Raw genomic sequence first — 16,738 nt, forward strand, 5'->3', positions numbered from 1 at the left:
CCATAATTACTATACTATTATGATTCATGCCTTATTTACCTAGTTTCGAACTACTATATATACATACTCACTCATTAATACAAACAGACGAACTTCCTGGTTCTGAACACACACTTACACTCAAAAAGAAATTTTTCTCTCTTGCTTATTACTACTTATGCTACTGTTTGCTTAGCCGGCTGAAAGCCAAGGCTATACTTTGAAGTCCTGCTTACTTTCTTTACTGCACTTTGCTTCTTTAACTGGTATGTTCTGATTAATTTTTTAGCATCAACAACAACATGTTTCTTTACTATTTCTTTCCTTCCAGTCTGCCTCCTGTTTGTATTTAGATAGTTCCATTATTGATGCATGCTATGTTCTGCCCTTCTGTCTGAATAAATGCTTTTGTTATTTATCATAGCTTGTGGACTTTGAATCCATATCCCTAATGTAGTTAGTATCTGTGGTTGGTTTGGGGCATGACAGCATTGAACATTGATGTTCATGACCCAAACTTGATCCCTTTGGGATCACAACCTCCATGTTTCCCTTATCTGTTGTGTGTTCTGGTTGATCTACAGGCATGTCAGCACTTCCTATTGCTGTGCATGCCCAAAGTTAACCCATGCCTAAGTGTATAGGCTCCTTTGTAATGGATTCCCAATCCCCTTTCCCCTTTTGTGAAGTTATTGATTCCCTGAAATGTTAATGGCTATCCCCCATCACCCTTTCCCTCTCCTTTATTCCCTCAGCCCTTAAAGCTCTGTTCTTGCACTCTCACTATTTTCTTAGAACTTAAGTTCTGCCCCCCTCATGTGAGTCTTGCCTTGGGGCCCCATGAGCTCCCTCTGAATCTGGACATATGAGGGCTGGCATTTCCACACTGCACTCATCTCTATTCTGGTTGTGTAACTTGGGTGTGAGCACTGCCCGGGGTCCTATTGAGGCCCTTAGGGAACTCTGACACACCCAGGTCTGAGAAAGGCTTTGAAATCATGGCATTGGCAAAGATACAGTTCCTTGCATATCTCAGATTGGAAGTCAAATCAGGCTTTCCTATGGTTGTAGCTTTTTCTTTCATTCTTTCTTTTGTAATTCAGTATTTCTGGTTTGTAATAAGTTGTAATAAACATTTGGGGATGCCTAGTGAAAAGGGTGGGATGATAATGTATGCTCAAGGGTAGAAAACCTGCCTATAGGACTATTTAAATTCTGTGTTCAATTCTGCATTTTTAGACACCATGTCTATAGGGTTTATCTCATTTTCTCCATGATCAATGTCACACCTAGATAACCTGCCTATAGGACTATTTAAATTCTTTGTGTTCAATTCTGCATTTTTAGACACCATGTCTATAGGGTTTATCTCATTTTCTCCATGATCAATGTCACACCTAGATAACCTGCCTATAGGACGTATTTAAATTCTGCATGCCACTTAGATATCATGTTTTAGGTTCTAAACAGCTGAAAATAAGTGTCATGTTCGTAATGTTGAAATCAGTAACATATAGAAATCATGCCTATAGGGGGTTCTTAAATAAATCTGATTCGCTTCATTCACACCCAATGTTAGATATCATGTTCATAGGGTTTAAATCAGCAATAATAGATACCATCACTTGCAGAACTTGAAACTGGTCCGTTTAAAATCAATCTATTCTGAATCAATTTTAAACAATCTAATTCCCTTACTTAATGAGATTTAGCAAGTATGCCTATAGGATCTCAAACAATTCGTTTTTTTACTGTTTCGTTGCTTTCTGAATTAAAGTAGGTATCATGCCTATAGGACTCCATTTAAACACTTAGGCAAGCCTTAGGTAATAACATCAATAAAACTGAATTCGCCTTTGTTAATTAGTAACTGCTCCAACCAGCAGGCATGCCTGATTTGGGCTTCTTATCTGAAGTATCTGATGAATCTGGCTCTGAATCAAACTCCCCTCGTCTTTCTTTAGTATTTTTAATCAGACCTAAAAATGTATGTGCAAGTCATGCTAGTTAAGTGTTTTTTTTTGTTCAAGGAGGTATATATGAGCCTTTATCTGTTTATGTGTTCTCCCCAACATGCAGTACGCGTTTTTATATGTCGCCTTAGATTTTATCCTTTGAAACAAATCAGCCTAATATCCCTTCCCTTTAGGAATAGTAGTCCTAAGTGCCTCCAGGACTGATAGGAATGGGACGGGTAAAAGCATGCAATAGTAATCGAGACCAATCCGCGCTTTAGAACCTTAAACGGGGTAGGAAAGGGTAGATATGGATATGATGACCGATGCGCTAATATCACGTGTAGCCCATCTTCTGAGGAGTGATTACCGGGTATTGCATTGATGTGATCCATATTTTAAATAAACCTAGGACCCCCTTTCCCTTATTTCTCTTTTCTTTTAAAAGCATTGCAACTCCTTGTTTAAAATCAGCTTTAATTGCTCTCTCATACTTTGTTCCCTTTCAAACATTTGTTATTTGAAATCCCCTCTTGTTTGAGCCTTATTTTTTTATATGTTAATTGCACCCAAATTCACAATGACTGTCTGGCCGGGAACCACACTAGTGGATCCTAAGGGGTGCCTAACACCTTCCCTTTGGGATAATTTCAAGCCCTTACCCAATCTCTGGTTAATGAAACTTAGAATGGAATCTCTATTGGTGTCCTAATGCACCTTAACTCATTAGGTGGCGACTCTTCAAATGCAAAACCCAGTCCCCAAAAGGAATGAGTTGCCCCAAAATGTCATAAACCCGATTTCGCGAGAAAAAGGGGGCGCGACAGGTGCCCAACCAACATTGACTTTAAGTTCAAAAAGACTCCATCGGTGCCGGGCCGACGTGAACCGGTCTCGAGGTATATATGTACCATTACCAAAGACGTCCTCAAAAGGGTAAAAGAGGAGTGTAACTGGGTGAACAAGGATATAGTAGTTCCTACTCTTGAGGAATCGATCACCACTCACGTGGAGGGGTATCTAAGTGTTTACACTTACCCCTTCACGATGGGTCCCTTTGACCCCATCATCGTCGCCTTTTGCAAGAGGTATGACGTCACCCTCATCCAAATCCACCCTTCATTCTAGAGAATAGTCATTCTCCTCCGTTTCTTCACAAGCAAAATCGAGGGATGTCCCTTCACCCTCTATCACATCATGCGCCTCTACAGTCCTCGGCTCTATCGAGGGGGACTGATTAAGCTTTCCTGTCGGGCCAGTAGAGCCCCGTTCTCTAGCTTAGACGAGTCTCAGGATCGAGGCTGGATAGGCCGATTTGTCCGAATAAAAACTTCAGAGCTGCATGTCGTTCCCTGAAATGAAACGTAAGTACACTTCACCTTGAATGTTTAATTTGCTATTTTACTTCCTATCTTCTTTACTCATCTATGTTTTGGTGTTGCATCTGTGGCCCAGATGCCGGAACCAATTCCAGAACTCAAGCAATGGGTCAAAGGCCTAGTGTCACAGAGACCCTACTCCGAACATGCCTGAATGGAGGTTTCAAAGGGTCAATGGGAGGCTCGTAATCATAGTAGCTTTCTTCACTAGAATGGTTATTGCCTACTCTTTTTCTCGAAATTACTCATCTTTTTTCTTTTGTAGGTCTCTGGAAGGACGTTACAATGAGACTACCATCTAGTGATGAAGAAGTCCTTCCCCAACCACATGCTCCAAAGCAGGCCCAAGAGAAGAAGAGGAAAGAGGCTACGAGTTCCCTGGGCCCAGAGAAGAAAAGACCGGCGACGAGTTCTCGCAGGCTTGGGGGGTGTTATTACTATGCCTGCAGACTTAATCCACCGATTAAGGGATAAGTTCGAAGAAGAGCAGTAAGAAGATAACTCGCATTTGGTGGCCCGTGCTCGTGCTGGTGCTTCGACACAAAATCCCTACAAACCGGAGGAAGTTGACGAGGGAGCTTCGACCGAAGTTCTGGAGCCAAAAAAAAGTCGAGGCCGCTTCGTCACAAACTGAGATGATCGAGGGAAGAACCGGAGGTGAGGCTTCTCGAATAGATAAAGATGTCCCGAGGGGCGATCTCGGAGTGATTGATATCTCTGAGTCCCCTCAATTCTCGGACGCCACGATCCGCGAGGTTGCTAACTTGGCAGGTCGCTCTTGCGAAGGTCCTTAGGGGGCAGTTGACATCCACAGCTTCCTGGATGGGGTGGAGTTCGAAGCTTTAGGAGATTTCACCGGGATTGGTGACTTACCGATGCCGAAGAAAACACTGTCATCGGACGTCGCTGGGTTTTCATCGATCCCAAAACTAGTGGACCGATTCCCGGCCCCAGTGCTAACCCTGATCGTAAGCGTAACATAGTGCTTACTATCTCGGAGGATGCCCGGGTCTTCTCTCCCCCCGTGGGGATTTCTAGCTACCTGAGATGCTTGGTGACCGAAGAGGACCAAGCCCTGATGGATGCAGTGGGTGCCGCTTTCCTGTTCAACGAGGCCCAGCACGCTTTGAATCGGGTATCTTCGAGGGCCATTCCATTATCTTTTTTAAACTTTGAGTTGTAGATAATTATAACATTTTCTTCCTTACTTGTAGGCTTCGGAGTTGCATCATGAGGCCTTCCTTCAAAATCCGGGAGGAGCGCAAAGCTGAGGTTCGGGACCTCAAGAAGAAAAGCGATACCAATAAGCTTCTCAGTGGGAAGCTTCAGGCAGATTTGGAGATGGCCCGAGATGAGCATGCCGAGATGGCCGAGTAGGTATTCCGAGTGCTTTACAATAGTGAAGATGAATTGGAGATAACAACTAACGATCTAATTCTGCAGGTCCAATAGAGGCTCGAATAGATCAAGGACCTTTAGAGACAAATAGATGAAATACGAGCCAAAGATGAAAAGTTCAAGGGGTGTACAGACATCTTAGCTTCAAAAAGAGGCCGTCCAAGCAGAGCTAGAGTCGGCTGAGTCTCAGCTTTGGGATACAAGGGAGAGAGCCTCGCGCAGCCATGAAAATCGAGGAGCTTCAGCCCCAATTGGACTCGGCCATCTTCGATGAGGCAAACTTGGCCAACCAACTCGAGTTGGCCATGTCTAAGGTGGCCATCGCAAACACCAAAGTTGATGCTAATGTGGCCCAATATAAAGTTGACGTCGAGGCCATCCAGACGAAGTCCAAGGGCATGGTGGACCATGCAAAATGGCATGCTCGAAGGGAAGCCCTCGAGGATGTTCAGGCTCAAGGTTTCGATATGGTGGCCAAACTCGAGACTGCCAAAGCAGAGGAGATCAAAGCCTGGAAGCTGGCCTTTCCTGAGGAAGACTCCGAGAGCCTAGGCAGATTCGACGATGAGGAGAATCCAGAAGATGGAGATGATTCCTCCGATGAAGACCAGGATACTTAGGCCTTTGTATTTTTGCTTTCGTTTGTATCTTTTTTGAGGCCATTTTGGCCATTGTAAATTTTGTATTTGGCCGATCTGTCCTATCTAAAAAGATTTTATATATATATTATATATTATATATATATATATATATATATATATATATATATATAAGGCTCTCTACCCTTTTCGGCTCTCAAACCTTTCTTTTGTTTCATTGCTTGTATTCACAAAGGTCAGAGTGCCTTAGCACAAAACAGCTGAAGTTGTATAAGTTTGAACAAACCCTGCCTTCACATTATTTAGTTTTGAGGCGCTTTGGATTCGGTGTCATCAGGAACTTTCTCCCAAAATAAGTAATTCAAAATATAGTTTTGTCGAGGGTAAGCCTTTAGAACCGGTTATGAAAATTTCGAAGGCCTATTTTTGTTACAATTTTTTGGACGTCTCCGAGCCGTGCTAATATGGCCATAGCCTTTTAATTTTGGGTGTAGCTCAGTGGGCTTGCTTCCCCCAGTTATCCAGGCTTGCCTAAAATAACAGTCCCCGAGTGGGTATGGCCGTGGCCTTTAAAATTCGGGGGTTGCCTGATAGGTCTTGCATCCCCGATATTTTAATAGATCGATCCATTTAGAAGTTGGTTTCCAAACGGCAGTCCCCGAGTGAGCGAGTGACCATCCGAACATTGGTAATAATCGGCCCTTGAGCCTACTTTCTTAAGAGATCGAAAGTACGGGATTGTAAAGTGGAAATTTTTTCAAGACATAAGATAGTTGCAAGGAAAGTACTTCTCTTTATTCTTGTCAAAAATAATCATAAATGCGTAGATGTTTTATGTCAGGGATCGAGCAATCTACGTGGGCACGGTTCATTTTGATCGTTTGGCTCCTATAATAAATCCTACCTATCGACACCCTTCCTTTTCGAAACAATTTCCTTGCTAGAACAATTCGATATCCGAGGGTAATCCCTCCCAGTATTCGAGGTTGACTGTACAGAAATCTCGGATACTGTAAACACAGTCTTTGATAGTGATTCGTGATTAGCCTTTGATTCTAAGTTAGCACGATCCATTGTTGCCTCGTTAAAAGCTTCGCCGGAAAACCCATTTGGGACAAAAGCGGTCTAAGCAAAAAAGAGTGCAACACGTGCTTTCAGACCTAAAGACTTCATGCCGATAAATCCATCATTTTTTCTTATTGACCACCTGCAAGTGTTAGTCTAAAACAAAAGGAAATAAAAAAGGGCCTTACCTTAGCAATAATACCGTTTTAGGTGAGATACATTTTCGATTTCTCGGTAGTTGTTCTACATTCATCGTTCCGAGCTTGTAGGATCTTTTTTCGGTGACTTTGAGAATCTGGTACGGTGCTTTCCAGTTCATGCCCGATTTCCCTTCGTTCGGATTTTGGGTGTTGAGGATGACTTTCCTTAGTACCAATCCCCCCACACTGAAATATCGAAGATTGGCTCTTTGATTGTAGTATCTCTCGATCCGTTGTTTTGGGGTGGCCAATCGAACGAGGGCGGCTTCACGTCTTTCATCTAATAATACTAGGCTCGTATTCATAGCCTCGTTATTTGACTCTTCTTGTTACATCCCGTATTTTTCGACGTTGGATTTGTCATAAGATAATTGACATAAGTTTAAGGACAAGACTATTTTTGAGGTTATAAGTATTTATTATATGTCAAACATGTGATAAGTGAGTGTTATGAAGGTCAGAGGGTAAACAAATCGAAGAAATTGAGTATCGCTGTAGTTTGACATTTTGAGATAAAATACGATCCAAGCTATAATGCCCCGTAGTTATGGATTAGTGTTATAGAATATAGCACACGACCATGATAGTAAGTATATTGTAGTAAGGTAAATGAAGTATACTAGTACTTAAGTGAAATGAGACCTAGAAATTATTGTGTGGCTAATTGGTTAAACACTGGATTTTAGTGGAAGATTAATAGATTAAGTAGTAGATAATTATTATGTTTGCATCAATCCATGTGTAAGTAGCTAGAATGACTAAGCATTATAAGTTAGCAGGTGGTCTCTTAGGAGTTAAAGTGCTTTATTAGGTAGAATAAAGGGGTGGGTACGTGTCCAAATTAGGTGAGATCATGGAATGTGTGTCTAATTTTAGTAGGTGACCAGTGCAAGTATATACCATGTGTCATCAATTAAGGAAAGAGTGGAGGGAGGAGGATTCCATGTGTAGTTGTGGAGGACAAGTGTCTAAAATAGGGGACAATTGTGAAGTCCACGTGGGGCTACTAAAATCTCCATCCTTATGACTCATATTCCATGGATAAGAATGTCCCGGCGGCTGCCCAATGGCCAAGCTTTCTTTTTTTATTAAATAATTATATGTAGGCCCCACAACCCATTAAGTATTAGCAAGCTTATATATATTATGAACAAGCATCAACACCTAGCCTTAAAAGGCATGGAAAGGTGAGAGATTGAGAGGAAACCTTGGGATTTTAATTCAAAAAATTTTCTGTCTTTTGATGGGGAAAACGTGGGCAGCAAAATCGTAATAGAGAATTTATCCTTCCATCTCTCATGGATTAGCTTGTCGTGGTTGCTTATGGCATGACTGGTTGGAGCATAATTGGCAAGTCCTAGTTTATTAAGGATTGGTGTACTAGTACGTTGTTCGATTGTGTTGGCAACATGAGGTATGTTAAGGCTAATCCTTCTTTCTTTTGGAATGATCCAAGTAACGATATGTAAGCGTAAAGCTATTCCATAAGTGATTCTACTCTTAGCAGTTAAGGATGTCTAGGTTATTTATTCCTGTAAAGTGATTTCTAAGTATGTTCCTAAGTCTCTATTGATGTATTTGATAAAGATGTTAATATTTATAATATAGTGACACATGCATATTCATTTACCACCATGCTACAGCCTGTTGGGCATTCATGCATTTACCACCGGGCTAGGGTCGGTTGGGCAATCATACATTTACCAACGTGCGACACCACGACATAGATCAAAGGGCCGTTCAATAGCCCTACTAGTCAAATGCAGTTACCACTGATCACTTGGGAAGTCATGCATCATATGATATAGATAATAGTCTCAAAGAGAAGAATTATATATATAAGTATAATAAGTAAGCATACACAGAGATTCAGGTTGATTCTTATATGTCTTTACTTAATGTTGACTTACTGTTATGTTTCAGTTCTGCCTTACATACTCAGTACATTATTCGTGTTGACGTCCTTTTGTCGGGGACGCTGCATTCATATCTGTAGGTATAGATAATCAGTTTTACGAGCCCTTATAGTAGACGAGGTTAGCATTCAACGAAGGATCGGTAAGACTCCACCTCATTTCGAGTGCAGCCAAGTCTATAAGTCATTGTGTCAGATTTTTGCTACAGACTTATGGGTAGGACGGTACCCTATCCTATTTGAGGTTAAATACTCTTTGGGGCTTTGTAGACAGAGGTTCATTTTGTACGGTATGTCAGTGGCCTTGACGGCCCATATGTATTCATGTTTTAAGAACGATGGCTCATTGATACAGCGTTTGCCCACTTACAGTTATACATTATGAGCTGTGACCATGTTGGCCCATAATAGTTACAGAAGAGAAAAATGAGTTATAAAGTATTTTGCTTGGTCCAGTACGGCATCGGGTGCCAGCCACGCCTCCCCAGGTTTGAGGCGTGACACTTCTGTTGCATATCGGAACCTGATACTCGATTCTCCGACCTCGACAGGTATCAGAGCTTTGGCGCCATAAACTAGTGAGAACAGGGTAGCCCCGGTACTAGACTTTGATGTTGTACGGTATGCCCAAAGAACCTCGGGTAGAATTTCCTTCCACTTTCCATTTATGTCGGTTAGCCTCTTCTTTAGGTTTTGGTTGATGGTTTTGTTGGTCGATTCGGCTTGTCCATTTCCGCTAGGATGATAAGGTGTTGATAGGAATCTTTTGATCTTGTGATCTTCGAGAAATTTAGTCACCTTGCTACCGATGAACTACTTTCCATTATCGCATACAATTTCGGAAGGCATCCCGAATTGACATATGATGTTATCCCAAATGAAGTCGATGACTTCCTTCTCCCTGACTTTCTCGAAAGCCTGTGCTTCAACCCACTTAGAAAAATAATCAGTCATAAATAAAACAAATTGAGCTTTACCTGGGGCCCATAGAAGAGGGCCAACGATGTCCATTCCCCACATCATGAACAGCCATGGGGACAAGACCGAATGGAGTAGCTCCCCCGATTGATGAATCATCGGTGCATGTCTTTGGCACTTGTCGCATTTTCGAACAAACTCTTTCGCATCTTTGTCCATGTCGATCCAGTAGTATCCGGCTCTGATTACTTTGTGGACCAATGATTCGGCACTGGAATGATTTCTGCAAGTGCCCTCGTGGACTTCCCTCAGAACATATTTGGTGTCTCCTGATCCCAGATATATTGCTAACGGACCATCAAACATCCTTCTGAACAAGGTCCCATCTTCGGACAAGGTGAATTATGCTGCCTGCGTGCGCAAGGCTCTCGATTATTTTGAGTCCGAGGGAAGCTTTCCGTTCTTCAAATACTATGTATTTGTTTCTCCAATCCCAGGTCAAACTTGTAGAGTTTACTCGGCGTGGCCTTCTTCGACCACTGACCTCATGAGTGGTACCACAGCCCCCGAATTGAGTTTGTTGTCTTCGACTGATGACCCTAGGTTTGCGAGGGCATCGGCTTAGCTATTGTGATCTCGAGGCACATGTTGCAAAGTCCATTCCTTAAATCAGTGTAGAGTTACTTGTAGCTTATCCAGGTATCTTTGCATTCATTCCTCTCGAACTTCAAAGGTTTCGTTAACCTGATTCACAACGACGAGGGAGTCACATTTGGCTTTGATCACCTCCGCTCCCAAGCCTTTGGCTAGTTCAAGACCTGCAATCATGGCCTCATATTCAGCCTCGTTGTTAGTCAATTTTACAGTTCTAATAGATTTTCTAACCATGCTACCTGTGGGTGGCTTTAGCACAATGCCGAGTCCGGACCCCTTTGCGTTCGAAGCACCGTCCATAAAGAGGGTCCAAATTCCCGAAGATGTACCCAAGTTGACTAATAGTTATCTTTCAACCTCGGGTACTAGGGGGCGACGTGAAGTCAGCTACTAAGTCTACAAAATTTGAGACTTGATGGCTGTTCGGGGCGATACTCAATATCGTACCCGCTAATTTCTACGGACCATTTGGCGAATCGTCTCAAAAGCTCCGGCTTATGCAAAATATTTCAAAGAGGATAAGTTGTTACAACACATATGGGATGACATTGAAAGTATGGTTTTAGTTTCCTAGAGGCGCTTATCTAAGCGAGCGCTAATTTTTCTAGATGGGGATACCGAGTTTCGGCCTCTCCTAAGGTCCGACTAACGTAATAGATAGGGAATTGCGTACCTTGTTCTTCTCGGACCAGGACTCCACTTACCGCTATCTCCGATACTACCATATACAAGTAAAGTTTTTCGTTTGCCCTTGGTGTGTGAAGAAGTAGCGGGCTCGATAAGTACCGTTTAAGCTCCTCCAAGGCATGTTGGCATTCCGGAGTCCATGTGAAGTTATTATTTTTCTTCAGCAACGAAAAGAATCGATGGCTCTTATCGGAGGACCTCGAGATTAATCGTCCCAGGGAGGCTATGTGCCCCTTTAACCTCTGCATGGCCTTTACGTTGTCTACTATCGTGATGTCCTCGATAGGTTATATTTTTTTGGGGTTGATCTCGATTCCTCGATTGGATACCATGAAGCCGAAAAATTTGCCAGAGCCGACCCCGAACACGCATTTTCTGTGTTGAGCCTCATTTGTATTTCTTCAGTATACTGAAAGTTTCGTGCAAATGCTTCAAATGGTCCTCTGCTCGCAGGGACTTAACTATCATGTCATCAATATAAACTTCCATAGAATTCCCTATTTGTTCTTCGAACATTCAATTTACTAGGCGTTGATAAGTTGCACCAACATTTTTTAATCCGAATGGCATTACGTTGTAGCAATAGGTACCATACTTAGTGATGAACGACGTCTTTTCCTGGTCTTCCGGGTTCATCTGTATTTGGTTTTACCCAGAATAGACATCAAGAAAACTGAGGATCTCATGGCCAACCGTGGTATCGATCAAGTGATCAATATTAGGCAAAGGAAAAGAATCCTTGGGGCATGCTTTATTTAGGTCTTTGTAATCTACACACATTCTAAGTTTGTTTCCCTTCTTCGGGACTACTACTACGTTTTCTAACCATTCAGGATATTTTACTTCCCGGATGGACCCTATTTTGAGAAGTTTGGTTGCCTTGTCTTTGATGAAAGCGTGTTTGACCTCGGACTGGAGTCTTCTCTTTTGCTTCACCAGATGGAACTTTGAGTCCAGGCTTAGTTTATGGGTGGTGATATCCGTTGGGATCACTGTCATATCGAGATGGGACCAAGAAAAGCAACTCATGTTAGTTTTAAGGAACTGAATAAGCTTTTCCCTGAGCTTGGGGGCTAGCCCCGTGCCCAGGTATACCTTTCGTTCGGGCTAGTGTTCGGCCATTATGATTTGCTCCAGCTCTTCGACCGTTGACTTGGTGGCGTCGGAATCATCGGGGACTATGAAAGTGTTACATCCCGTAATTTAATATTAGGATGAGTCGTAGTAATTCATATGAGCTTGAAGGGATTAAGACCACTCATGAGGTTATAAAGGATTTGTGACTATGTTATTATAAGACCATGTGAGTTTAACAACCTTGATACCGTTATATACATTAGATATTGTATTTGAGTGAAACATTTATGTAAAAGGTTTGAAAAATATAATTTTATATAGTTATTAATATTACTACTTTCGAATATGCTTCAAATTATACACATAATATGAGAAAGTTATGAGATTTTCTTTATTGTAAGATAGAAAATATTTTCTCGCAAGAAAAGAAGGTTATCTTTTTACCATTTTAAAAATTAAGCATACGGAAATTTGTACTCTTTATATGAGATTAGGAAAATTAGAAGTTTAGAAAATATATGTATTTTTTCATGGATATTTTAATGAAATAATAGTGTATGTATTAATTTTATATGGTACCACACGACCATGATAGTAAAATATATGATAGTAAGATGTATAAAGTGTATTAAAGTGAGTAATATTTTAAGTAATTTGAGATAATTCTTAATTATGTAGGTAAATTGGAAATTATCTAAAATATTTTGGATAAGAACATCACGTGGCATCAACATGTGATCCATTAAAGTGACTATTAAATCACTTTGATAAGGTGGTATTAGGATGGATTTCTCATTCTTAAAGCTTCAGCAAAGCTAATGTTGCAATAGCAACAAAATTGATTCAAAGATTTCATACGAAGTCTACCTAATGTTATCGCAACGTGAGATTTCGATTCTAAGGGAATACGGTACAATTTTCTCAAGGATATCATATGGATTTTTCCCCACTTCGATCTTGCTGTCACGTGTATTTTTCGTAATTGACAGGTGTTACATGGATTTTCAAGAGAATTGGCTCAGGTATGTTAAGGATATTCCTTTCTTCTTTTGGCATGATCCAAGTAACGATAGTAAACGTAATGCTATTCCATAAGTGATTCTACTCTTAGCAGTTAAGGATGTCTATGTTATTCATTCATGTAAAGTGATGTCTAAGTATGTTCCTAAGTTTCCATTGAGGTGTATGATAAAGATGTTAATATTTATAATATAGCGATACATGTATCTTCATTCATTTACCATCGTGCTACGGCTGGTTGGGCAGAAATGCATATTCATTTACCACCGTGCTACGGCCGGTTGGGCAGACATGCATATTCATTTACCACCGTGCTACGGCCGGTTGGGCAGTCATGCATATTCATTTACCACCGTGCTACGGCCGGTCGGGCAGTCATGCATTTTCCACCACGCTATGGCAGGTTGGGCAGTTTCACATTTACCACCGAGCTACGGTCGATCGGGCAGTCATGCATTTACCACCATGCGAAGGCCGGTCGGGCAGTTTTCACTTATCAGTTGGGCAGTCATACATCATACGATATGGATAACAGAAATAGTCTCAAAGAGAAGCATTATATATATGTAAGTATGATAAGTACGTATATACAGTGGCACTTCAGAGATTCAGGTTGATTCTTATATGTCTTTAATTAATCTTGACTTATTGTTATGTATGAGTTCTGCATTACATACTCAGTACATTATTCGTACTGACGTCCTTTTATTAGGGACGCTGTATTCATGCCTGCAGGTATAGATAATCAGTTTGACGAGCCCTCATACTAGACGAGATTAGCATTCGGCGAAGGATCGGTAAGACTCTACCTCATTCGGAGTGCAACCGAGTCTATGAGTCATCGTATCAGAATTTTGCTACAGACTTATGGGCAGGCCGGTACCATGTCCCATTTGATGTCAAATAATCTTACAGGCTTTGTAGAAAAAGGTTCATTTTGTACAGTATGTCAGAGGCCTTGACGGCCCATACGTATTCATGTTTTAAGAAAAATGGTTCAGTGATACAATATTTTTCCACTTACAAGTTGTACATTATGAGTTGTAGCCATGTGGGCACATGATAGTTACAGAAGGAATGAGTCCATCTAACTCGACCTATGTATGTTCTAGTTTTGGTCGAATGATCATGAGTTACAGATTGGTTCTCTCGGGCCAGCACGGCATCGGGTGCCAACCACGTCTCCCCAGGTTTGGGGCGTGACAGAAAGATCGAGGAACCCCATAGTCATTATCCTCGTCAGTCCCCTACATCTCTGATTGGGTCAAGGCCGACGTCTGTAGTTGCTATTTGACTTCCTATTATCCCTTCGAATTCGACCCCTTCATCGATGAGAGTGCCGGTATAGGTATTACTTCATCGATGACAAATATTTCCTTGGCAGCACGTTGCTCTCCATATACTATTTTGACTCCTTCTGTCATCGGGAATTTTAGAACCTGGTGAAGGGTCGAGGGCGACGCCCTCATATTGTGCATCCATGGCCTACCGAATAGGGCATTGTACCTCATATTGCCCTCGATCACATGGAACTTTGTCTCTTGGATGGTCCCAGCCACTTTCACTGGCAAAGTTATTTCACCTTTGGTGGTTTCACACGCCATGCTGAAGCCATTTAACACCCCGGCTGCGGGCACAACCTGATCCTGCAGGCCGAGCTGTTTTACGGCCCTTGACCGAATAATGTTGGCCGAGCTACCAGGATTAATTAAAACACGTTTAACTTGAGTCTTATTCATAAGTACAGATATTACCTGTGCATCGTTATGGGGTTCTACGATCCCTTCTACATCCTCGTCATTGAAAGAAAAGTTTCTTTCTGGTACATAATCTCAAGTCCGCTTCTCCCTCATAATTGACACCTTGGTGCATTTGAATATTGGTCCTTGTGGAATATCGACCCCTCCAGCAATCATGTGAATCACGTGTAATGGTTCTTCTTGCTCGTTTTGTCTGTTTGAATCCCTATTTTTGAAGTGGTTCTTGGCCCGATCGCTTAAGAACTCCCGAAGGTTCCCCTCGTTGAACAACAGGGCTACTTCCTCCCTTAGTTGTCAGCAATCTTCTGTTTTATGGCCATGGTTACCATGATACTTGCACACTTGATTAGGATTTCTTTAGGCTGGATCGGTCTGCAGAGGTCGAGGCTATCTAGTATCTTTGATACATCCAATGGCTGATACGATGGCGGATGCATCTACGTTGAAGTTATATTCCGATAACCGCGGTACTTCTTTTGGCCCAGCATCCCTATCGAAACCACTCTTGTTCATGAGTCCCTGTGAACTTTGACCTCGATCATTCCTCCTCTCATTCCGTGCAGAGTTTCGCCCAGATCCCCTGCCTTTACGGTCTCCATTATACGGTTGATATCGATCTCTATTCGGCCTTGATTCTGGATCGATGTCCCTCTTGATTCTATCCACGGGCCTGTTAGGATAAACTGACCCAGAAGGAGCCCCAAGTTGATCATCCTCGACCCGGATCTTCAATTGATACCAATTATGTACATAGGCCCAAGTGACGGCTGGATATTCGATCAAATTCTGCTTCAACTGCTGTGAAGCTATGGAACTCCAAGCGTTGAGACCTTGAGTGAAAGCTTGGACTGCCTAATCGTCGGCGACCGGCTGCAAATCCATTCGTTCCATTTAGAATCGAGATACGAATTCTCTGAGCAACTCGTTGTCCTTATGCTTTACCTTGAAGAGGTCCGACTTTCTTGTTGCAACCTTAATGGATCCGGCGTGTGCCTTTACAAAAGAATCTGCAAGCATAGCAAATGAGTCAATAGAATTAGGTGGTAAATTATGATACCATATCATAGCACCCTTCGATAGAGTCTCCCCGAATTTCTTCAGCAATACGGATTCAATCTCGTCATCTCCCAAGTCATTCCCTTGATGGCACACGTGTATGAGGTGACGTGTTTGTTTGGATCAGTCGTCCCGTTATACTTAGGAATCTCAAGCATACGGAACTTCTTGGGGATTGGCTTTGGAGCCGCACTCGGGGGGAAAGGTTTTTGTACAGACTTTTTGGAATCCAGTCCTTTTAATATCGACGGTGCCCCCGGTATTTGGTCGACCCTGGAGTTATAAGTTTCCACCTTCTTATCATTTTCCTTGATCTTTTTTTCCCCCATCTCGATTCGCTTTGTCAATTCTTCGAGCATCTTTATAATAGCAGGATTGGTTTCTGATTCCTTCTCATTCGGTTTCCTCGAGGCCGATTCGACCATGTGCATAACTTCCTGGGATGGTTCGAGCTCGACCCTGCTCGGAGAGTGGTTCTGATTTTAGAGCTGGGCTATTGCTCCCTGTTGGGCCTGCAGCATTTCAAGGATCACCCGCAAGCTGATCCCGCCATCTTCATCGCCGTGTGCGTTTTGAGTAGCTGATCGGGTACCCCCACGAATGCTGCTTTCGGGGTCAGCGGCCAAATTTCCATTGATGGCTACATGCGAACTGACGTCGATTGGATCTACAACCGGAATTCCACCAAGGCCAGCAGAGGGTGCAAAGTTTCCTGGTGCAATGTTCTCATTTTCACCGTGGTGGCTGAGATCATTGTCAATGTGTTGAAGTGCTGACTGAGAATTCGACATTTTTTAATCCCGTAATCAAATATACTTCAAAGAACAAGTGTAAAATAGTGTTATGAAAATTTGTACCAGGCAATCACTATTAGCCCACGGTGGGCGCCAAACTGTTTAGCTAAAAACGAATAACAATCGAATTTATAGTATGGTTTTAAGGAAACGTGATTTTACTTGGCACAAATTAAGGAAAGCGCAATATTGTTATTGAAATTTACCGCAAATAGAAATACAGCAAACCAAAAGAGATGTATAGATTTGGCCATCGAGTTTAGATCGCCCTCGACCGAATAT

At 42.1% G+C, this 16,738-nt stretch overlaps 1 protein-coding gene across 1 annotated transcript; it reads right to left on the minus strand.

Moving 5' to 3' along the window:
- Positions 1-14,147: 14,147 nt before the first annotated feature.
- On the minus strand, positions 14,148-14,585 carry LOC109239334. The gene has a single exon (XM_019405884.1). The coding sequence runs from the start codon at positions 14,583-14,585 to the stop codon at positions 14,148-14,150; it is 438 nt and encodes a 145-aa protein (XP_019261429.1).
- Between the last annotated feature and the right edge of the window lie 2,153 nt (positions 14,586-16,738).

This window comes from Nicotiana attenuata, unplaced genomic scaffold, assembly GCF_001879085.1.
Source record: "Nicotiana attenuata strain UT unplaced genomic scaffold, NIATTr2, whole genome shotgun sequence".
Taxonomy (NCBI): domain Eukaryota; kingdom Viridiplantae; phylum Streptophyta; class Magnoliopsida; order Solanales; family Solanaceae; genus Nicotiana; species Nicotiana attenuata.